At 36.8% G+C, this 25,247-nt stretch overlaps 1 protein-coding gene across 6 annotated transcripts in view; it reads left to right on the top strand.

Moving 5' to 3' along the window:
- Positions 1 to 25,247, top strand: part of STXBP5L (syntaxin binding protein 5L) — a 491,711-nt gene that overhangs the window by 234,575 nt on the left and 231,889 nt on the right. For all 6 annotated transcript variants that reach the window (XM_024244879.3, XM_024244878.3, XM_054551430.2 and 3 more), the window contains one exon: positions 21,883 to 21,961. In XM_024244879.3, the coding sequence (XP_024100647.3) occupies positions 21,883 to 21,961 (79 nt within the window). The remainder of the gene's footprint in view (positions 1 to 21,882; positions 21,962 to 25,247) is intronic.

The raw sequence follows: 25,247 nt of genomic DNA, 5'->3' as shown, positions 1-25,247 counted from the left end.
CAGCTTCTGTGGAAAACAGTATGGTGGTTTCTCAAAAAAATTAAAAGTAGACTTACTATTTGATCTAGCAGTTTCACTTCTGGGCATATGCCCAAAAGAAAGGAAAGCAGTGACTTGAGATATGTGTATACTCATATTCATTGCCACATTATTCATAAGAGCCAAAAGAAGGGAGCGACTGAATTGTCCTTCAACAGATGACTGGATAAACAAAATGTGGTATATACATCAAATGGAATGTGATTCAGCTTTGAAAAACAGGGAAATTCTGAACATGCTACAACATGGATGAACCTTGAGAATATTATGCTAAGTGGAGTAAGCCAGGCACAAGAAGACAAATACTGTATGATTCCATTTATATAAGGTACCTATACTATCAAATTCACAGAGGCAAAAAGGAGAATGGTGGTTGCCAGAGGTTAAGGGAAAAGGGGATATAAGGAGTTATTGTTTAATGGGTTCAGAGTTTCAGTTAAGGAAGACAAAAAGTTCTGGAGATTAATGGTGGTGACGGTTGCACAACAATGTGAATCTACTTACTGCCACTGAACTGTACACTGAAAAATAGTTGATTTTAAATTTTATGTTTGTTGTATTTTACTACAATTAAAAAAAAAACTACATTTTCTAGTCTCCCTTACAGGTAAGTTGGCCATGTTTCCGTGTTCCAGTGAGTGAAAGATGATGGCATATTACATGTGTTGAAATACATATGGAATATTTTTTAATTGTCTATATGTTAAATAACAAGGAAAATCTTAATAAATTTTATAAAGTAGGGATAATAAAGCATCTTTTGATGACATTGAAGTACAACAAAATTAATTAAAAAATAAATGATCTTCTACTGATTTATATAAAAACTCTTTAAAACAACATAAAATAAAAGGGGAAACAAGTTTGCAGAGTGTGAGGTGGGGAGAATCTTCCTCTGAATGTACATCTCCACTGGGGAATCTGAAAATCCAGATCACAGGAGAAGGCTTTAACCTTACCTGGAGCTGGAATGGATTTAGGGAATGGTGCAAAATATGAAAGTAGAAGTAGCATTGAGAAGAGCCATGTAGGCATTCTCAGTCTCTAGCTCAAGCCCAGGGAAGCCATCCCTGACTATATCTTACAGGCACCCTGAGGGAAGCCAGCCAGCAGAATTAGGGAAGAGTCAGGCAGCCAGCAGAATTAGGGAAGAGTCACAGGGTGAAAGAAGCTTCCAGCAGAATCTTGTGTTAATTTATAGTGGGAATAAACCCCCTTTAAAAGAATCTGCGGCACAAATGGGAACTGTGGCAGATACGAGCACAGGCGTGGGCACTTGGCATTACAGGAAGATGGGGAGGGGCATGGCCTGAAAGCTGTGCTTGCTTTCTCAGTGGGAAAGCTTATGACCTGGGGCAAGTGCTCACCAAAGGATACCTCCCCACATCAACTGAGTAAATTAAAAACTGGAGAAAAAGAAAATAAATAAATAAATTATACACTGTGAGAGAACGAGATAAGCTTCAAGAGATCCCTGCCATTCCAATTCCATAGGAGACAGTGAACTCACCCACACACCAAGAACATAACTACAATAACCAACATCAGGAAAAGCCAGTGCCCAGAGACTTTATAACTAAGGAACTCATACGAAGTCTTCACCTCTAAAGCACAAAAAATCAAAATAGGCAAAAATAAACATTAAAGTATGATCCATAAGAGGGAAAAAAAAGTAATTCTAAGCAAAAAGTACCATACGTAAACAGTCCAGTCAAAAAGAAATTCAAAGACAATTTGAAGAAATAGTCTACCCAAATAAGAAGGAATCAAGACAGTAATTCTGGTAATACGACAAAACAGGGTTCTCTAATACCCCTAAATGATCACACTAGCTCTCCAGCAATGGATCCAACCCAAGAAGAAATCTCTGAACTGCCAGATAAAGAATTCAGATTGATTATTGAGCTACTCAAGGAAATACCAGAGAAAGGTGAAAACCAACTTAAAGAAATTAAAAAATATATATTGGATATGGATGAAAAATTTTCCAGAGAAATAGATATCATAAAGAAAAAACAATCACAACTTCTGGAAATGAAAGACACACTTAGGGAAATACAAAATACAGTGGAAAGTTTCAACAATGGACTAGAACAAGTAGAAGAAAGAACTTCAGAGCTTGAAGACAAGGCTTTTGAATTAACCCAATCAGACAAAAACAAAGAAAAAAGAATTTTAAAAGATGAACCAAGTCTCCAAGAAATATAGAATCATGTGAAATGCCCAAACCTAAGAATAATTGGTGTTCCTGAGGAAGAATAGAAATAAAAAGTTTGGAAAATTTATTTGAGGGAATAATTGAGGAAAACTTTCCCGGCCTTACTAGAGATCTAGACATCCAAATACAAGAAGCTCAAAGAACTCCTGGGAAATTCATCACAAAAAAGATCATCACCAAGGCACATAGTCATCAGGTGGTCCAAAGTCAAGATGAAGGAAAGAATCTTGAGAGCTGTCAAAGTATCAGGTAACCCATAAAGGAAAACCTGTCAGATTAGCAGCAGATTTGTCAGCAGAAACTTTACAAGCCAGAAGGGATTGGGGTCCCATCTTTAGCCTACTTAAACAAAATACTTGTCAGCCAAGAATTTGGTATCCAGCAAAACTAAGCTTCATTAATGAAGGAGAGACGTAAAGTCTTTTTCAAACAAACGCTGAGAGAATTTGCCACTACTACACCAGCAGTACTGGAAATGCTATAAAGGAGTTTTGAATCTTGAAACAAAACCCCCAAATACACCAAAATAGAAACTCCTTAAACCATAAAGCTCATAGGGCCTATAAAACAACAATACAATGAAAAAACAAACAAACGAGCAAGGTATTTAGGCAATAACTTACATAATGAATAGAACAGTACCTCACCAGCTGGGCACAGTGGCTCAGGCCTGTAATACCAGCACTTTTGGGAGGCTGAGGCAGGTGGATCACTTGAGTTCAGGGGTTCAAGACCAGCCTGACCAACATGGTGAAACCCCGTCTATACTGAAAATGCAAAATTAGCTAGGCGTGGTAGCTTATGCCTGTAATCTCAGCTACTTGGGAGGCTGAGGCAGGAGAATCACTTGAACCTGGGAGGTGGCGTTCGCAGTGAGCCAAGATCGTGCCATTGCACTCCAGCCTGGACAACAAGAGTGAAACTCTGACTTGAAAAGAAAAACAAGAGAAGAGAAGACAAGAGAAGAGAAGAGAAAAGAAAAGAAAGAGAAAGAGAAAAGAAGAGAAGAGAAAAGAAGTGGAGGGTAAGGGAGGGAAGGGGAGGGGAGAAGGAAAGGAAGAAAGGAAACAGTACCTCACATCTCAATACTAACATTGAATGTAAATGGCCTGAGATTGTGCCATTGCACTCCAGCCTGGGCAACAAGAGTGAAACTCTGTCTCGAAAAGAAAAGAAGAAAACAAAAGAAGAGAAAAGAAGAGAAGAGAGGAGAAGAGAGAGGAGGGGAGGGGGAGGGGAGGGGAGAGGAGGGAACAGCATCTCACATCTCAGTACTAACATTGAATGTAAATGGCCTGAACCTGGGAGGTGGAGGTTTCAGTTAGCTGAGATAGTGCCATTGCACTCCAGCCTGGGCAACAAGAGTGAAACTCCATTAAGAAAAGAAAAAAGAAAAGAAAAGAGAGGAGAGGAGAAGAGAGGAAAGGAGCAGTACCTCACATCTCAATACTAACATTGAATGTAAATGGCCTAAGGGCCCCACTTAAAATATACAAAATGGCAGAATGGATAAAACCTCACCAACCGGCTAGGCGCAGTGGCTAATGCCTGTAATCCCAGCACTTTGGGAGACCAAGGCGGGCAGATCACTTCAGGTCAGGAGTTCAAGATCAACCTGGCCAGCATGGTGAAACCCCTTCTCTACCAAAAATACAAAAATTTGCTGGGCATGGTGGTAGATGCCTGTAATCCCACCTACTGGAGAGGATGAGGCAGGAGAATTGCTTGAACCCAGGAGGTAGTTGGAGGCTTCAGTGAGCTGAGATTGTGCCACTGCACTCCAGCCTGGGTGATAGAGTGAGACTCTATCTCAAAGAAAACAAAAAACAAAAACAAACAAACAAAAAACAACCAAGTGTCTACCATCTTTAAGAGATTCACCTAACACATAAGGACTCACATAAACTTCAGGTAAAGGGGTGGAAAAACATATTCCATGCAAATGTAAACCAAAAGCAAACAGGAGTAGCTATTCTTATATCAGACAAAATCGACTTTAAAGCAACAACAGTTAAAAAAAAAAACAAGAAGGAAAATACTACAATCCTAAATATATATGTACCTAACACTGGTGCTCCAAAATTTATGAAACCATTACTACTAGACCTAAGAAATGAGAGAGATGGCAACACAGTAATGGTGGGAGACTTCAATACTCCACTGACAGCACTACACAGATCATCAAGACAGAAAGGCATCAAAGAAACAGTAAACTTAAACTATATGCTAGACCAAGTGGACTTAACACATATTTACAGAATATTCTACCCAAGTGCAGAATATACATTCTTCTCATCAGCACGTGGAACATTCTCCAAGATAGACCATATGATAGGCCACAAAATAAGTCTCAATAAATTTAAGAAAATCTAAATCATATCAAGTATGTTCTCAGACTATGGTGGAATAAAACTGGAAATTTATTTTAAAAGGAATCCTCAACATTAACAAATACATGGAAATTAAATAATCTGCTCTTGAATTATCTTTGGGTTAATAAGGAAATCAAGATTTAAATTTAGAAATTCTTTAAACTAAATGGTAATTGTTACACAACTTATCAAGACCTTTGGTATAAAGCAAAGCTGTGCTAATAGAAAAAGCTTACAGCATTAAATGCCTACATCAAAAAGTCTGAAAGAACACACCTCAAGGAACTAGAGAAACAAGAACAAACTAAATCCAAACCCAGCAGAAGAAAAGAATTAACAAAGATCAGTGCAGAACTAAATGAAATTGAAACAAAAAATATGCAAAAGATAAATGAAACAAAAAGCTGGTTCTTTGAAAAGATACACAAAATTGATAGACCATTAGTTAGATTAACCAAGAAAACAAGAGAGAGCATCCAAACAAGCTCAATTAGAAATGAAAGGAGAGATATTACAACTGATACCTTAGAAAAGCAAAAGATCATTCAAGGCTACTATTAATGACAGACCAATATCCCTGATGAACATAGATGCAAAAATCCTTAACAAAATACTAGCTAACCGAATTTAACAGCATATCAAAAAGATTACACATCATAATCAAGTGGGTTTCATACCAGTGATGCAGGGATAGCTTAACATACATGGGTGAATACATGTGATACATCACATAAACAGAATTTAAAACAAAAATTGGTGGAGAAAAAGTACTTGACAAAATCCAGCATCCCATTAATATGAAAACACTCACAAAATTGGCATAGAAAGGACATATGTCAAAGTAATAAAAGCCATCTAAGACAAACCCACAGTCAACATCATACTGAATAGGGAAAAGTTGAAAGCATTCTCCCTGAAAACTAGAACAATACAAGGATGCCCACTTTCACCACTTCTAGTCAACATAATACCGGAAGTCATAAAGCAATCAGGCAAGAGAATAAAATGAAAGGCATCCAAATTGGAAAAGAGGAACTCAAACTGTTGCTGTACACCAATGATATGATTGTATCCCTAGAAAACCCTAAAGACTAATCCAGAAAGTTCCCAAATTTGATAAATAAATCAGTAAAGTTTCAGGACAAAACAAATCAGTGTACACAATCAGTAGCACTGATATACACCAACAGTGACCAAGCTGAGAATCAGTTCAAGAACACAGCCCCTTTTACAACAGCAAGCAAGCAAGAAAAAGAGAGAAAGAAAAATTGAAAGGAAGAAAGAAAGAAGAGAGAGAGAAAAGAAAGGAAAGAAGAAAGAAAGAAAAAGAAAAGGAAGGGAGGGAGGGAGGGGGAAGGGAGGGAGGGAAGGAGGAAGAAAGAAAGAAGGAAGGAAGGGAGGAAGGAAGGGAGGAAGGAAGCAAGGAAGCAAGGAAGGGCAAGGAAAGGAAAGAAAGGAAAGAGAAAGCCTCCTCAAGTAGGTCCCTGACCCCTGTGCCTCCTGACTGGGAGACAGCTTCCAGCAGGGGTCGACAGACACCTCATACAGGAGAGCTCCAGCTGGCATCTGGCTAGTGCCAGCTGGCACTTCCTTCCAGAGGAAGGAAGAGACAGCTATCTTTGCTGTTCTGCAGCCTCCACTGGTGATACCCAGGCAAACAGGGTCTGGAATGGACCTCCAGCAAACTCCAGCAGACCTGGAGAAGAGGGGCCTGACTGTTAGAAGGAAAACTAACAAACAGAAAGGAATAGCATCAACATCAACAAAAAGGATGTACACCCAAAAACCGCATACAAAGGTCACCAACATCAAGGACCGAAGGTAGATAAATCCATGAAGATGAGAAAAAAACAGTGCAAAAAGGCTGAAAATTCAATAAACCAGAATGCCTCTTCTCCTCCAAAGGTTCACAACTCCTCGCCAGCTAGGGAACAAAACTGGATGGAGAATGAGTTTGATGAATCGACAGAAGTAGGCTTCAGAAGATGAGTAATAACAAACTCCTCCAAGCTAAAGGAGCATGTTCTAACCCAATGTAAGGAAGTTAAGAACCTTGAAAAAAGGTTAGAGAAATTGCTAACTAGAATAACCAGTTTAGAGAAGAACATACATGGCCTGATGGAGCTGAAAAACACAGCACAAGAACTTCATGAAGCATACACAAGTATCAATAGCCAAATAGATCAAGGAGAAGACAGGATATCAGAGACTGAAGATCACCTTAATGAAATAAAATGTGAAGACAAGATTAGAGAAAAAAGAATGAAAAGGAATGAACAAAGCCTCCAAGAAATACGGGACTATGTGAAAAGACCAAATCTACATTTGATTGGTGTACCTGAAAGCGATGGAGAGAATGGAACCAAGTTGGAAAACACTCTTCAGGATATTATCCAGGAGAACTTCCCCAACCTAGCAAGACAGGCCAACATTCAAATTCAGGAAATACAGAGAACACCACAAAGATACTCCTCGAGAAAAGCAAACCCAAGACACATAATTGTCTGATTCGTCAAGTTTGAAATGAAAGAAAAAATGTCAAGGGCAGCCAGAGAGAAAGGTCAGGTTACCCACAAAGGAAAGCCCATCAGACTAACAGCAGATCTCTCAGCAGAAACCCTACAAGCCAAAAGAGAGTGGGGACCAATATTCAACATTCTTAAAGCAAAGAATTTTCAACCCAGAATTTCATATCCAGCCAAATAGTTTCATAAGCAAAGGAGAAATAAAATCCTTTACAGATAAGCAAATGCTGATATTGCCACTACCAGGCCTGCCTTACAAGAGCTCCTGAAGGAAGCACTAAACATGGAAAGGAAAAACCACTCCCAGCCACTGCAAAAACATACATACCAAATTTTAAAGACCGTCGACACTCTGAAGAAACTGCAACTTGTAAATTTGTTTGAGTTCATTGTAGATTCTGGATATTAGCCGTTTGTCAGATGAGTAGATTGCAAACATTTTCTCCCATTCTGTAGGAGGTTGCCTGTTCACTCTGATCGTAGTTTCTTTTGCTGTGCAGAAGCTCTTTAGTTTAATTAGATCCCATTTCTCAATTTTGGCTTTTGTTGCCATTGCTTTTGGTGTTTTAGACATGAAGTCCTTGCCCATGCCTATGTCCTGAATGGTATTGCCTAGGTTTTCTTCTAGGGTTTTTATGGTTTTAGGTCTAACATTTAAGTCTTTAATCCATCTTGAATTAATTTTTGTATAAGGTGTAAGGAAGGGATCCAGTTTCAGCTTTCTACAGATGGGTAGCCAGTTTTCCCAGCACCATTTATTAAACAGGGAATCCTTTCCCCATTTCTTGTTTTTGTCAGGTTTGTCAAAGATCAGATGGTTGTAGATGTGTGGTATTATTCCTGAGGGCTCTATTCTGTTCCATTGATCTATATCTCTGTTTTGGTACCAGTACCATGCTGTTTTGGTACCAGTACCATGCTGTTTTGGTTACTATAGCCTTGTAGTATAGTTTGAAGTCAGGTAGCATGATGCCTCCAGGTTTATTCTTTTGGCTTACGATTGTCTTGGCAATGCGGGACCTTTTTTGGTTCCATATGAACTTTAAAGTTGTTTTTTCCAATTATGTGAAGAAAGTCATTGGTAGCTTGATGGAGACGGCATTGAATCTATAAATTACCTTGGGCAGTATGGCCATTTTTATGATATTGATTCTTCCTACCCATGAGCATGGAATGTTCTTCCATTTGTTTGTATCCTCTTTTATTTCATTGAGCAGTGGTTTGTAGTTCTCCTTGAAGAGGTCCTTCATGTCCCTTGTAAGTTGGATTCCTAGGTATTTTATTCTCTTTGAAGCAGTTGTGAATGAGAGTTCACTCATGATTTGGCTCTCTGTCTGTTATTGGTGTGTAAGAATGCTTGTGATATTTGCACATCGATTTTGTATCCTGAGACTTTGCTAAAGTTGCCTATCAGCTTAAGGAGATTGTGGGCTGAGACGATGGGATTTTCTAGATATACAATCATGTCATCTGCAAACAGGGACAATTTGACTTCCTCTTTTCCTAACTGAATACCCTTTATTTCCTTCTCCTGCTGATTGCCATGGTCAGAACTTCCAACACTATGTTGAATAGGAGTGGTGAGAGAGAGCATCCCTGTCTTGTGCCAGTTTTCAAAGGGAATGCTTCCAGTTTTTGCCCATTCAGTATATTGACTGTGGGTTTGTCATAGATAGCTCTTATTATTTTGAGATACATCCCATCAATACCTAATTTATTGAGAGATTTTAGCATGAAGGTTTGTTGAATTTTGTCAAAAACCTTTCCTGCATCTATTGAGATAATCATGTGGTTTTTGTCTTTGGTTCTGTTTATATGCTGGATTACGTTTATTGATTTGCATATGTTGAACCAGCCTTGCATCCCAGGGATGAAGCCCACTTGATCATGGTGGATAAGCTTTTTGATGTGCTGCTGGATTCAGTTTGCCAGTATTTTTTTGAGGATTTTTGCATCGACAACCCCATCAACAACTGGGCAAAGGATATGAACAGATGCTTCTCAAAAGAAGACATTTATGCAGCCAAAAGGCACATGAAAAAATGTTCATCATCACTTGCCATCAGAGAAATGCAAATCAAAACCACAATGAGATACCATCTCACACAAGTTAGAATGGCGATCATTAAAAAGTCAGGAAACAACAGGTGCTGGAGAGGATGTGGAGAAATAGGAACACTTTTACACTGTTAGTGGGAGTTTAAATTAGTCCAGCCATTGTGGAAGATAGTCTGGCGTTTCCTCATGGATCTAGAGCTAGAAATACCATTTGACCCAGCCATCCCATTACTGGGTATATACCCAAAGGATTATAAATCACACTAGTATAAAGAAACATGCACATGTATGTTTATTGTGGCACTACTCACAATAGCAAAAACTTGAAACCAACCCAAATGTCCATCAATGACAGACTGGATTTAGAAAATGTGGCACATATACACTATGGAATACTATGCAGTCATAAAAAAGGATGAGTTCATTTTCCTTTGCAGGTACATGGATGAAGCTGGAAACCATCATTCTCAGCAAACTATCACAAGGACAGAAAACCAAACACTGTATGTTCTCACTCATAGGTGGGAATTGAACAATGAGAACACTTGGACACAGAACAGGGAACATCATGCACGGGGGCCTGTCATGGGGTAGGGGTCGGGGGAGGGATAGCATTAGGAGAAATACCTAATGTAAATGATAAGTTAATGGGTGCAGCAAACCAACATGGTACATGTATACCTATGTAACAAACTTGCACGTTGTGCACATGTACCCTAGAAGTTAACATATAATAATAATAATAAAAAGAAATTTTAGATACTTGTTTTAGTAAATGTTTTGTTGAAATAAATGACATATCCTACAATTTACCCATTTAAAGTATATGATTCAATGATTTTGAATATATTCAGTGAAGTTTGTAACCATCACCAAATCAATGTTATGATATTTTCATTACTCTAAAAAGAAACCACGTACATATTACCAGTTACTCCCCTTTCTCTCCAAACCTTGCAACCCTAGGCAATAACTACTTTAGTCTCTGTGTGTATGAATTTGTCTGTTATAGCCATTACAAAGCAGTAAAACCATACAATATTTGGCATTTTGTCACTGGCTTTTTTTCTCTTAACAAAATTCTTTTACGATTCATTCATGTCGTACGAGTACTTTATTCCTATTTATTGGTGAATAAGATTCCATTTTATCATATTTTATTTATTCATTTATCAGTGATTTTTGAGGCCTAAGCAGGAGGATTACTTGAGCCCAGGATTGCTTGAGCCCAGGAGTTCCAGGCTGCAGTGAGCTATGATCATGCCACTGCACTCCCTGTCTTGAAAAAAAAAAGTAACTTTGTGTTTAACATTTAGAGAACATAACAGACTGCTATAAGAAGTGGCCTCATAGAATGAGTTGGGAAGTGTTTCCTCCTCTTCTGTTTTTTTGGAGGGTTTGTGAAAAATTGGTACTAATTCTTCCTCAAATGTTGGGTAGAATTCAACAGTGAAGCCATCTGGGCCTGGGCTATTCTTTATGAGAGATTTTTCCAATTACAAATTCATTTTATTACTTGTTATGTCTATTCATATCTTCTAAAGTCAGTTTTGATAGTTTGTAATTTTCTAGGAATTTATCCATTTTGTACAGGTTATCTGATTTGTTGGAATATTGTTATTCATAATACTCCATTACAATCTTTTTAATTCTCTGAGATATGTCCCTCTTTTCACTTTTTTTTTTTTTTTTTTTTTTTGAGATGGAGTCTAGCTCTGTCACCAGGCTGGAGTGCAGTGGCGAGATCTTGGCTCACTGCAACCTCCGCCTCCTAGGTTCAAGCGATTCTTCAGCCTCGGCCTCCCGAGTAGCTGGGACTACAGGCACACGCCACCATGCCCAGCTAATTTTTGTATTTTTTTAATACAAAATTTAGATGGGATTTCATTATGTTGGCCAGGATGGTCTCGATCTCTTGACCTCGTGATCTGCCCGCCTGGGCTTCCCAAAGTGCTGGGATTACAGGTGTGAGCCACCGTGCCCGGCCTTCACTCTTGATTATAATAATGTTAGTTTCTCTTCTTCTCTTGGTCAACCTAACTAAAGTTTTGTCAATCGTTTTGACCTTTTCAAAGAAGCAACTTTTTTCAGCTTTATTGAATTATAAGAGACAAAAATTGAATATATTTAAGGTATACAACTCAATATTTTATATAAATTAACATCCATCGCATCACATAATTGTCATTTTCTTCCTTTTCCCCTCCCCTGCTTCACCCTCGCAACTACCATTCTAGTTTCTCTAAGTGTATTTCCCCTTTTGCATATGTGAGATAATGCAATATTTGTCTTTCTGTGTCTGAATTGTTTCACTTAGCATGATATCCTCCAGGTTCATCCAAGTTGTCATAAATGTCAGGATTTACTTTATTATAAAAGCTGAATAATATTTCAGTGAATTAGTGTGTGTGTGTGTATCACATTTTCTGCTTTAGTAAACTAATAGATTGAGTGACTCATCCAAGGACGAAGTCAATGAGCAGTGGGGACAGGACTACAGCTCAAATCTCCTGGTTCCCGTCAACAATACCTGCTTTCCAATCCCTAACGATGCCATTAGGATGGGAGAATGGTGGAACCCACAGGGAAAAGAAGGAGACTGGGCACACAGTAAGATCCAAGCCCTGGCCCTGCCCCCCGGGACACATTTGTCACTCTATTGCTTGTTTTCTTTGCTCTGCAGATGCTTTTTAGTTTGATTCAATCCCACTTAACTTTGTAATATATTTTGAAATCAGAAAGTGGGATGCCTCCAGCATTGTTATTCTTATTCAATATTACTTTGGCTATTTGGGGTCTTTTGTGGTTCCATGTGAATTTTAGGATTGTTTTTTTCTATTTCTGTGAAGTATTTCCTTGGTATTTTCATATGGATTTCATTGAATCTATAGATCAGTTTGGATAGCATGGGAATTTTAACAATATCAATTCTTTTTTTTTTTTTTTTTTAAGACAGTCTTGCTGTCTCACCCAGGTTGGAGTGCAGTGGCGCAATCTTGGCTCACCGCAACCTCTGCCTGCCGGGTTCAAGCAATTCTCCTGCCTCAGCCTCCCACGACTATGCCTGGCTAATTTTTTTGTATTTTTAGTAGAGATGGGATTTCACCATGTTGGTCAGGCTGGTCTCGAACTTTTTACCTCAGGTAACTGCCTCGGCCTCCCAAAGTGCTGGGATTACAGGCATGAGCCACCGCACCTGGCAATATTAATTCTCCCAGTCCATAAAAATGGAGGTCTTTCCTTTTATCTGTGTTCAAAAAACCAACTTTTAGATTATTTGTTTTTGTATTTATTTTTTTCTTTAATACTTCATTAATTTCTGCTATAATCTTTATTTCCTTTTTTCTGTTTGCTTTCAGTTTAGTTTTTTTAATTTTTCTCTGTTTTAATGTGAATGGTGAGGATATTGATTTGAGATTTTTTTCTTTTCTTTTCTTCTTTTTTTGAGACAGGGTCTCATTCTGTCACACAGGCAGGAGTGCAGTGGCATGATCATGGATCATGGCTCACTGCAGCCTCAACCTCCCTGGCTCAAGTGATCTTCCCACCTCAGCCTTTCAAGTAGTTGGGACTACAGGCCTTTGCTACGATGCCCAGATTATTGATTGATTGATTGACTGATTGATTGAGACAAGGTCTACCTATGTTACCCAGTCTGGTCTCAATACCCTGGACTCAAGTAGTCTTTCCACCCCAGCCTCCCAAAGTGCTGGGATTACAGGTGCAACCCACTGGGCTCAGCCTTTTTTTCTTTTCTTTTCTTTTCCTTTTTTTTTTAACATACTTGCTTATGGCTATAAATTTTCCTCTCAGCATTGCTTAAGCTGCATACTGGAGTTTTTAGTATGTTATATCTTCATTTCATTCTTCACAAAGTATTTTTCATTTCTTTCATTTGTTATTCAGTCAGATATTAGTATAGCCACTGAAGATTTCTTACGGCTGCTATTTCCATGTTATGTCCTTTTTTATGGTTTGCTTTAAACTTTTTTGTATCTTTGATCAAAGCATGTCTCCTGTAGAAAGCATATAGTTGGATACTATTTGCTTGTTTTGTGCAGTCATACTATATCTTCCTTTTGACTGGAATGTTTAATCAATTCACATTTAATGTTATTGTTGGTACTGTTAGATTGATGTCTGTAAATTTAGTTTTTATTTTCCATATGTTCATGCCTTTTTTCCTTGTACTCCTCCTTTACTTTTTTTTAACATTAAATGAATATTTTTAAAAAATTTAATTTCTATTTATTTATTTATTTATTTACTTTAAGTTCTGGGATACATAGGCAGAATGTGTAGGTCTGTTACATAGGTATACATGTGCCATGGTGGTTTGCTGCACCTGTCAACCCATCATCTAGGTTTTAAGCCCCACATACATTAGGTATTTGTCCTAATACTCTCCCTCCCCATCCCCCCTGCCCCACAGCATGCCCCGGTATTTGATGTTCCCCTCCCTGGGTCCATGTGTTCTCATTGTCCAACTCCCAATTATGAGTGAGAGTTTGGTTTTCTGTTCCTGTGTAAATTTGCTGAGAATGATGGCTTCCAGCTTCATCTATGTCCCGGCAAAGGACATGAACTCATTCTATTTTATGGTTACATAGTATTCCATGGTGTATATGTGCTGCATTTTCTTAATCCAGTCTATCATTGATGGACATTTGGGTTGGTTCCAAGTTTTTGCTATTGTGAATAGTGCTGCAATAAACATATGCATGCATGTGTCTTTATAGTAGAATGATTTATAATTCTTTGGATATATACCCAGGAGTGGGATTGCTGGGTCAAATGGTGTTTCCGGTTCTAGATCCTTGAGGAACCACCACACTGTCTTCCACATTGATTCAAGTAATTTACACTGCCACCAACAGTGTAAAAGCATTTCTATTTCTTCACAGACTCACAGCGTCTGTTCTTTCCTGACTCTTTAATAGCCATTCTAACTGGTGTGAGATGGTATCTCATTGTGGTTTTGATTTGCATTTCTCTAATGACAAGTGATGATGAACCTTTTTTCATATCTTTCTTAGCCACATAAATGTCTTTTGAGAAGTGTCTGTTCGTATCCTTCCCCCACTTTTCTTTTTGATGTTTTTTTTTTTTCTTGTAAATTTGTTAACGTTCCTTGTAGATTCTGGATATTAGACCTTTGTCAGATGGATAGCTTGTAAAAATTTTCTCCCATTCTGTAGGTTGCCTATTCACTCTGATGATAGTTTCTTTTGCTGTGCAGAAGCTCATATGTTTGATTAGATCCCATATGTCAATTTTGGCTTTTGTTGCCATTGCTTTTGATGTTTTAGTCATGAAGTCTTTGCCCATGCCTATGTCTGAATGGTATTGCCTAGGGTTTCTTCTAGGATTTTTATGGGTTTAGGTCTTACATTGAAGTCTTTAATTCTTCTTGAGCTAATTTTTGTATAAGGTGTAAGGAGGAGGTCCAGTTTCTGTTTTCTGCATATGGCTAGCCAGTTTTCCCAGCACCATTTATTAAATAGGGAATCCCTTCCCCATTGCTTGTTTTTGCCAAGTTTGTTGAAGATCAGATGGTTGTAGATGTGTGGTATTATTTCTGAGGTCTTTGTTCTGTTCCATTGGTCTATATATCTGTTTTGGTTCCAGTACCATGCTGTTTTGATTACTATAGCCTTGTAGTATAGTGTGAACTCAGGTAGCGTGATGCTTCTAGCTTTGTTTTTTTTGCTTAGGATTGTCTTAGCTATACGGGTTATTTTTTAGTTCCACATGAAATTTAAAGTAGAATTTTCTAATTCTGCAAAGAAAGTCAAAGGTAGCTTGTTGGAATTTCATTAAATCTATAAATTACTTTGAACAGTATGGCCATTTCACAATATTGATTCTTCCTATCCATGAGCATACAATTTTTTTCCATTTGTTTGTGTGCTCTCTGATTACCTTGCAGTGGTTTGTCATTCTCCTTGAAGAGGTCCTTTACGTCCCTTATAAGTTGTATTCCTAGGTATTTTATTTTCTTTGTAGCAATTGTGAATAGGCGTTCACTCATGATTTGGCTCTCTACTTGTCTATTATCGACGTGCAAGAATGCTTGTGATTTTTGCACACTGATTTTGTATCTTGAGACTGCTGAAGTTGCTTATCAGCTTAAGGAGATTTTGGGCTGAGACGATGGGGTTTTCTAAATATACAATCATGTCATCTGCAAACAGAGACAATATGACTTCCTCTTTTCCTAACTGAATACCTTTCATTTCTTTCTCTTGCCTGATTGCCCTGGCCAGAACTTCTAATACTATGTTGAATAGGAGTGGTGAGAGACCGCACCCTTGTCTTGTGCCAGTTTTCAAAGGGAATGCTTCCAGCTTTTGCACATTCAGTATGATATTGGCTGTGGGTTTTTCATAAATAGCTTTTATTATTTTTACATATGTTCTATCAATACCTAGTTTATTGAGAGTTTTTAGCATGAAGGGATGTTGAATTTGATCAAAGGCCTTTTCTGCATCTATTGAGATAATCATGTGGTTTTTGTCATTAGTTCTGTTTATGTGATGGATTATGTTTATTGACTTGTGTATGTTGAGCTAGCCTTGCATCCCAGGGGCGAAGTCGACTTGATCATGGTGGGTAAGCTTTTTGATGTGCTGCTGGATTTGGTCTGCCAGTATTTTATTGAAGATTTTCATATTGATGTTCATCAGGGATATTGGCCTGAAATTTTCTTTTTTTGTTGTGTCTCTGCCAGGTTTTGGTATCAGGATGATGCTGACCTCACAAAATGAGTTAGGGAGGAGTCCCTCTTTTTATTTTGTTTGGACTAGTTTCAGAAGGAATGGTTCCAGCTGCTCTTTGTACCTCTGGTAGAATTTGGCTGTGAATCCATCCGTTCTTGGACTTTTTTGTTAGTAGGCTATTAATTACTGCCTCAATTTCAGAGCTTGTTACTGGTACATTCCAGGATTTAACTTCTTCCGGTTTTAGTCTTGGGAGGGTGTATGTGTCCAGGAATTTATCCATTTCTTCCAGATTTTCTAGTTTATTTGCATAGAGGTGCTAATAGTATTCTCTGATGCTAGTTTGTATTTCTGTGTGATCAGTGGTGATATCCCCTTTATCATTTCTTATTGCATCTATTTGATTCTTCTCTCTTTTCTTCTTCATTAGTCTAGCTAGCAGTCTATTTTGTTAATCTTTTCAAAAAACCAGCTCCTGGATGCATTGATTTTTTGAAGAGTTTTTCATGTCTCTATCTCCTTCAGTTCCACTCTGATCTTAGTTATTTCTTGTCTTCTGCTAGCTTTTGAATTTGTTTGCTCTTTCTTCTCTAGTTTTTTTCATTGTGATGTTAGTGTGTTGATTTTTTATCTTTCTTGCTTTCTGATGTGGGCATTTAGTGCTATAAATTCTGCTCTTAACACTGCTTTATCTGTGTCCCAGAGATTCTGGGTTCATTGTCTCTCTCTTTGTTCTCATTGGTTTCAAATAGCTTATTTATTACTGCCTTAATTTTGTTATTTACCCAGTAGTCATTCAGGAGCAGGTTATTCAATTTCCATTAGTTGTGTGGTTTTGAGTGAGTTTCTTAATCCTGAGTTCTAATTTGATTGCACTGTGGTCTGAGAGACTGTTTGCTGTGATTTCCATTTGTTTGCATTTGCTGAGGAGTGTTTTGTTTCCAATTATGTGGTCGATTTTAGAATAAGTGTTATGTGGCACTGAGAAGAATGTATATTCTGTTGATTTGTGGTGGAGAGTTCTGCAGATATCTATTAGGTCCTCTTGTTCCAGGGCCGACTTCAAGTCCTGAATATCCTTGTTAATTTTCTGTCTTGTTGATCTGTTTAATATTGATAGTGGGGTGTTAAATTCTCCCACTATTACTATGCGGGAGTCCAAGTCTCTCTGTAGGTCTCTAAGAACTTGTCTTATGAATCTGGGTGGGATATTGGCTCATATTCCAGTATGTGTATACTACTGTATTGGGAGCATATATGTTTAGGATAGTTAGCTCTTCTTGTTGCATTGATCCCTTTACCATTATGTAATGCCCTTCTTTTCCTTTTTTGATCTTTGTTGGTTTAAAGTCTGTTTTATCAGAGACTAGGATTGCAACCCCTGCTGTTTTTTTGCTTTCTATTTGCTTGGTAAATATTCCTCCATCTTTTTATTTTGAGGCTAAGTGTGTCTTTACATGTGAGATGGGTCTCCTGATGCAGCACATCGATGGGTCTTGATTCTTTATCCAATTTGCCTGTCTTGTCTTTAATTGGAGACTTTAGCCCATTTACATTAAAAGTTAATATTGTTATGTGTGAATTTGATCCTATAATTATGATGCTAGCTGGTTATTTTGTACATTAGTTGATGCAGTTTCTTCATAGTGTCATTGGTCTTTATATTTTTGTATGTTTTTGCAGTGGCCAGTACTGTTTTTTTTTTTTTTTCCATATTTAGTGCTTCCTTCAGGAGCTCTTGTAAGGCAGGCCTGGTGGTGACAATATCTCTCAACATTTGCCTTGTCTGGAAAGCATTTTATTTATGTGCTTATTAAGCTTAGCTTGGCTGGATATGAAATTCTCGTTTGAAAATTATTTTCTTTAAGAATGTTGACTATTGGCCCCCTCCTGGGTTCAAGGAATTCTCATGCCTCAGCCTCCCAAGTAGCTAGGATTACAGGCACGTGCCGCCACACCTGGCTAATTTTTGTATTATTAGTAGAGATGGGGTTTCACCATGTTGGCCAGGCCGGTCTCGAACTCCTGACCTCAGGTGATCCACCCACCTTGGCCTCCCAAATTGCTGGGATTACAGGTATCAGCCATTGTGCTCTGCTCTTCTTCTCCTTTTTTTGTCCAATTTTTTGTTACACATGTTATATCTATATGTGCTGCAAATCCAATAATACATTGTTTAAATTAAATTATTATTAAATCTTATATAATTCTATGTCTTTTAAGGACGTTAACAAAAATGTAGATCAAGTATATATTCATAGAATCTGTTACATTGACGTTTTTGCTTATCATTTTTGGTTTTCTTCATTTGTTGCTGTAGATTCAAATTATCAACTGGTATCTTTTCCTTGTTCCAATATAGCTTTGCTCTCACCCACCTCCTTTTTGTTGTTATTGGCAAATATATATACAGATCTCACAACACAATTATATACATATTGTTTTATATAATTGATTTTTAAGTCAGTTAAGAGGTGGTTGGAGAATAAATATGCAATTATGCCATTGTAATTATCTACCTAGTTACCTTTACTGGTACTCTGTTCTTTGTGTAGACTTAAATTACTTGCTGGGGTCACTTTCTTTCAGCCTGAAGGACTTTTTTTAGTATTTTTTGTAAGATAGCTCTGTTATCAACAAATTCTCTCAGTCTTTGTTTATCTGGAAATTATCTTTATTTCATCTTTATTTTTGAAAGACAGCTTTGCTCAACATAAGACTCTTGGTTGGCAGACTTTTTCTCTTCTACTATTTTAAATATGTCATATCACATTCCATTGCCTTTCAGCCTCCATTGTTTCTAAAAGTTAGCTGTTAATCTTAATAGGGTTCTTTTATACACACTGCTTTCAAGGTGTTTTTTTTTTCTTTTAAGCATGTTTACTGGGATGTGTCTGAGTAGAGATTTCTTTATCCTACTTGGAGTTTATTGAGCTTCTTAAAGCATAGATAATGCTTTCCATCAAATTTAGGAAAGTTTTCAACCATTATTTTAAAAAATGTTTGTGTTCCTTTCTTTCCTTTTCTTCTATTTCCATTATGTATATTCTTGTGATTAATGGTATTCCACATTTCTTTGAGATTGTTCATACTCCTTCATTCTTTTTTTCTGTTTTTTTTCTGTGCTGTTACAATAATCTCCGTGTTCTTCCAGCATCAGTCTCTTACACCCTCAAAATTGCTGTATTAAATGAAGTCATATTAATAGTTTTGAAACATTGCTTTACACTCATCACTCCCTAACTTGAAAGCTTCTCATAATTCTCCATTGTCTATACTGAAAATAAGTTTAGAGATTGCCATTGATTGGCTATTTTGTACCTCATTAACATTATTTCCCCTATTTCCCCTCACAAATCTTTTAATCTAGTCAAATTGGCCTGTCAATAAAACCAGTTTTAATCTCAACCTCTACAGCACTTTATGCTTATCACTCATTTCATTATAGTACTTCATATTTTCATTTGTACTTATTTTTTAATACAGTGAATTTTAAGCCTCTGGAATTTAGTTTTTAATACCCTAACACTTGATACGCTACTCTGAATTTTAGGAATAGTAAGAAATGTAATTGTTGATAATGTTGTGATATGCAACATGACATTTAATCATGTTTCAATTACTGACAGTCAATAAATATAATCAAAGCACAAAAATTATCTCCCAAGAAAAAATTGGTAGAGTTGGAAACTGAAGGAAAATGTTAACTTAACAAGTAATTATATAATTATTCTTTCCCACTGAAATCAATTGATGACTCTGATGTATATTGATTAAAAATGCTTTAATATGTACAAACAACTGCAAATATACTGTTTTGTTCAATTAATGGTTTGACAATTTAGTGAAGTGCTGGATGGAAAACACATATAAACTAAGGGGAATGGATCTCTCCCCTGGCTGTGTCACTTTTTTTATTTCTCTCTATTCCCACATCATTACCAAAGCCAGTAATCTCCAACCATCTATTTCTCAACCTTAAGACTATTGTTCAGGGCTGGGCTTGGTGGCTCATACCTGTAATCCCAGCACTTTGGGAGGTTGAGAACAGGTGGATCACGAGGTCAGGAGATTGAGACCATCCTGGCTAACACGGTGAAATTCTGTCTCTACTAAAAATACAAAAAATTAGCCGGACATGGTGGCACACACCTGTAGTTCCAGCTACTCGGGAGGCTGAGGCAGGAGAATCACTGGAACCCAGGAGGCAGAGGTTGCAATGAGCCAAGATTGCACCACTGCACTCCAGCCTGGGTGACAGAGTGAGACTCTGTCTCAAAAAAAAAAAAAAAAAAAAAAAAGACTATTGTTCAGACAAGTCCCTGAGCAAAAGTTTTCTCTTTCTAAGTCATCATGATCTGCATATAATGTTAGCAATTCTATTTTACATATGGCACAGATATGTATATTTTTTTACAGTGTGAATGATTATGGTCAATTTTTTATTATTTGTTTCTTTAGTCAACATAGGGTAAAATAAAGAAAAGGCAATTTCAGAAAGCATGCCAAGCAGCAGATATTGATTTGTTGTTTGTTAATTCCTTGCCCTTTAAACAAGTTGAATAAAGCTATCTTGATATCCTATTTGGATTTGCTTATGTTATTCTGAAGCCAATCTGAAAATTTAAAGCTATATGCATGTAAACTTCTATGTAATAGATATGTAATAGATAAACAATGTATTACATAGATATCTATGTAATAGATAAACAACTGTGGTAATACAAGAATAAATAAGGGTACTTACTGAAAATAAAAAAGAAACAAATATTGCATTTCAGAACACATGCCAATTTAACCAAAATGAGACATAGAATTAAACTGAAAGCATAACTAGAAAGATAAGCATGTTATGTGCAGAAGTAGCTTCACTTGTATTTCCTTCTCTTTTTGATCCTTTATTCAAAATCTTATGGAGTCTAAACAGAATAACCCATCCCCTATAAGAAATTATCATTTTTGTTTTATGCAAAATGAATACATCATTAAAATGATTTTTAAAAATCATGAAATGTAGTATCTGTGTTCATTGTCTAATGGAAGTTTTAAAAAAAATGTATTTGATAGAAATAGAATAATTTTAATAGCTCATTGTATGCTTTAAATAGCAAGTATTTCTCTTTATGAAAGGAGTTTGCATGTAGTATAGATAAAATATTGATCCTAGTATGGATTGTCATTTTTGTCCTAGTCTGTTTTGTGTTGCTGTAACAGAATACTACACACTATGCAATGTATAAACAATAGAGGTTTATTTGGCTTATGATTCTGGAGGCTGGAAAGTCCAAGATTGAGGTGCAACATCTGATGAGGGACTTCTTACTGTGCTATAACATGGTGGAAGGTATCACATGTTGAGAGATCTGCAAGAGAGGGAAGGGGGCTGAGCTAATCCTTTCATCAGAAACTCACTCCCATGATAACCAACCCACTCTCACAATAACTGTATTAATTCATCCATGAGGGCAAAGCCCCCATGTCCTAATCACCTCTTAAAAGTCTCATTCTCAATACTGTTGCATTGGGGATTAAGTTTCCAACACATGAATTTTGGGGGGCACGTTCAAACCATAGCAATAGTAATACATTTCATTATGTAGATAAGTATGTATGTGTGGTCTTCAATTCTAAACTTATTTTGTCTTCAAACTTAAATAATTAAAATAACTCCACATGAAATTACATTTATGTGTGAAGGATGTAAAGTGATAAAAGTTATATAATTTTGCAGGTAATTTTATGAATTATATAGCAGACAATTATTGCAACTCTAAAGATTGTTTACAAATGCAACAAAAATATTAGGATTCATAGATATAAGTTTATCCTGTTATGACAAACATATAATTACATTATTATTCCTTTATCTTTAAATTCCTTTAGTCAAATTTTTTAATTCTTACAGATGAATATAATTTAAATTAGATTCAATTAAATCTTTTTTTCTTTAGGAAAAAGTCAAAGAGAAGGAAGAAAATCTGAATCTTGTAAACCAATTCTTAAAGTAGAATACAAGACCTGCAAAAACAGGTATGCATTTTTACTTTAGGGAAAGAGGGATACAAAGCAGAGACAAAAAATGCAGATGACCTTTAATATTAATATATTGTTTAAAGTTTTACATAATTGTAAATACAACTGAATCCTCCATATTAACATAATTGACTTGTTGTCGTCTCGTAGACATATCTCTGATGATTATTATTATGAATATTATAAATTAGAAGTGTTAATTATTTCAGGATTCTAAATGAACATTTAGACAAGTATTATACACATTAATTTTAACAGTAAAGGACTTCTGGCCATGCATATTACAAGTAGTAGGATTTATTAAGCAGAAGCAATGTGCCCATTAATATTGCATGTGAAAGACTTAAATACATAACCAAGTGTCTGTACTTTAAGATCTTACATTCTGAAGTCGGAAGATTACAGTTTGTTCAAAAAATAAAGTTATGTATATTAATTTAATAAAAAGTACTAAATTTTAAGGTGTTGAAAAATATGAAAATAATAGTATTTAGTAAAATATTATTTTGTGTTTAAAGTAGCCATATCCGGCTGGGTGCCCTGCCTCACGCCTGTAACCCCAGCACTTTGGGAGGCTAAGATGGGTGGATCACCTGAGGTTACGAGATTGAGACCAGCCTGGGCAACATGGCAAAACCCTGCCTCTGCTAGAAACACAAAAAAAAATTAGCTGGGCATGGTGGCACGTGCCTGTAATCCCAGCTACCTGGGAGGCTGAGGCACAAGAATCCTTTGAGCCCTGGAGGTGGAGGTTGCAGTGAGCCAAGATGGTGCCACTGCACTTCAGCCTGGGCAACAGAGCGACACTCTGTCTCAAAAAAAAAAAAAAAGTAGCCATATCCTATAAATCAACAAGTTCCTTTTACTTGGCAATAATAATTACTGGCAATACGCTCATTGAGAATTACCATAATAAATCTTGCCTAAACATTAAATTTATTTTAATTCAAATTAAATAATCCTAGTTTATATTAATAATATGATCATTTTATAATGTTTTCTTGGTATCATAGGTATACTGAATATTTGTTTATAACTGCTCTTTTAAAATTTTAATAGTACAAAATTATGCTCATTTTTAACCTGTTATTTTATCTGTATATAAATATCTCTTTAGCCTACTATGCATTAACTGATAAAAATGACCACTGTTTGAACAGAGCCCTCCGAAATAACACCACACATCTACAACCATCTGATCTTTGACAAACCTGACAAAAACAAGAAATGGGGAAAGGATTCCCTATTTAATAAATGATGCTGGCAAAACTGGCTAGCCATATGTAGAAAGCTGAAACTGGATCCCTTACTTACACCTTATAGAAAAATTAATTCAAGATGGATTAAAGACTTAAATGTTAGACCTAAAACCATAAAAACCCTAGAAGAAAACCTAGGCGATACCATGCAGGACATAAGTGTGGGCAAGGACTTCATGTCTAAAACACCAAAAGCAATGGCAACAAAAGCCAAAATTGACAAATGGGATCTAATTAAACTAGAGAGCTTCTGTCTGGTGAAAGAACCTACCATCAGAGTGAACAGGCAACCTACAGAATGGGAGAAAATTTTTGTAATCTACTCATCTGACAAAGGGCTAATATCCAGAATTTACAAAGAACTCAAACAAATTTACAAGAAAAAATCAAACAACCCCATCAAAAAGTGGGTGAAGGATATGAACAGACGCTTCTCAAAAGAAGACATTTATACAGCCAACAGACACATGAAAAAATGCTCATCATCACTGGCCATCAGAGAAATGCAAATCAAAACCACAGTGAAATACCATCTCACACAAGTTAGAATGGCGATCATTAAAAAGTCAGGAAACAACAGTTGCTGGAGAGGATGTGGAGAAATAGGAACACTTTTACACTGTTGGTGGGACTGTAAACTAGTTCAACCATTGTGGAAGTCAGTGTGGCAATTCCTCAAGGGTCTAGAACTAGAAATGCCATTTGACCCAGCCATCCCATTACTGGGTATATACCCAAATGATTATAAATCATGCTGCTATAAAGACACATGCACACGTATGTTTATTGCAGCACTATTCACAATAGCAAAGACTTGGAACCAACCCAAATGTCCATCAATGATAGACTGGATTAAGAAAATGTGGCACATATACACCATGGAATACCATGCAGCCATAAAAAATGATGAGTTCATGTCCTTTGTAGGGACATGGATGAAATTGGAAATCATCATTCTCAGTAAACTATCACAAGGACAAAAAACGAAACACCGCATGTTCTCACTCATAGATGGGAATTGAACAGTGAGAACACTTGGAAACAGGAAGGGGAACATCACACACCAGGGCCTGTCATGGGGTGGGGGGAGGGGGGAAGGATAGCATTAGGAGATATATCTAATGTAAATGACGAGTTAATGGGTGCAGCACACCAACATGGCGCATGTATACATATGTAACAAACCTGCATGTTGTGCACATGTACCCTAGAACTTAAAGTATAATAATAAAAAAATACTAATAACCAAAAAACCATGTTTTATACCATTATAACTAAAGTATTAGAAAGTTTCAAATTTAATCATTATTAATGGAAATGTGAAATATATGACGTATATTTTGCCTCTTGAAATATTACTTATAGTTTAAGCTTTGCTTGAGTTTTCAGGTTCAACATTATTTACAATATTTCTTATGTGGTATTGCACTTCAAGGATTATTAAGGTGCAGGACACTATATTAACTATTCCTAGCAGCTTGTGGTATTATTTTGTGGGTTTTTTTCACATATATATAGTTTATTATACTTTAAGTTTTGGAATACATGTGCAAAATGTGCAGGTTTGTTACATAGTTATACACATGCCATGGTGGTTTGCTGCACCCATCAACCCGTCATCTACATTAGGTATTTCTCCTAATGCTATCCCTCCCCTAGCCTCCCAACCCCCACAACCCCCAACAGGCCACAGTGTGTGATGTTCCCCTCCCTATGTCCATGTATTTTCATTGTTCGATTCCCAATAATGAGGGAGAATATGCAGTGTTTGGTTTTCTGTTCCTGTGTTACTTTGCTGAGAATGATGGTTTCCAGCTCCATGCATGTCCCTGCAAAGGACGTGAACTTGTCTTTTTTAATAGCCGCACAGTATTATTCCATAGCGTATATGTGCTACATTTTCATTATCCAGTCTATCATTGATGGGCATTTGGGTTGGTTCCAAGTCTTTGCTATAGTGAATAGTGCTGCAATAAACATACATGTGCATGTGTCTTTACAGTAGAATGATTTATAATCCTTTA

The sequence above is a fragment of the Pongo abelii genome, chromosome 2 (assembly GCF_028885655.2).
Source record: "Pongo abelii isolate AG06213 chromosome 2, NHGRI_mPonAbe1-v2.0_pri, whole genome shotgun sequence".
Classification (NCBI taxonomy): domain Eukaryota; kingdom Metazoa; phylum Chordata; class Mammalia; order Primates; family Hominidae; genus Pongo; species Pongo abelii.
Note: the sequence above shows the minus strand (reverse complement) of the source record. Positions and strands in the feature narration are given on the sequence as shown.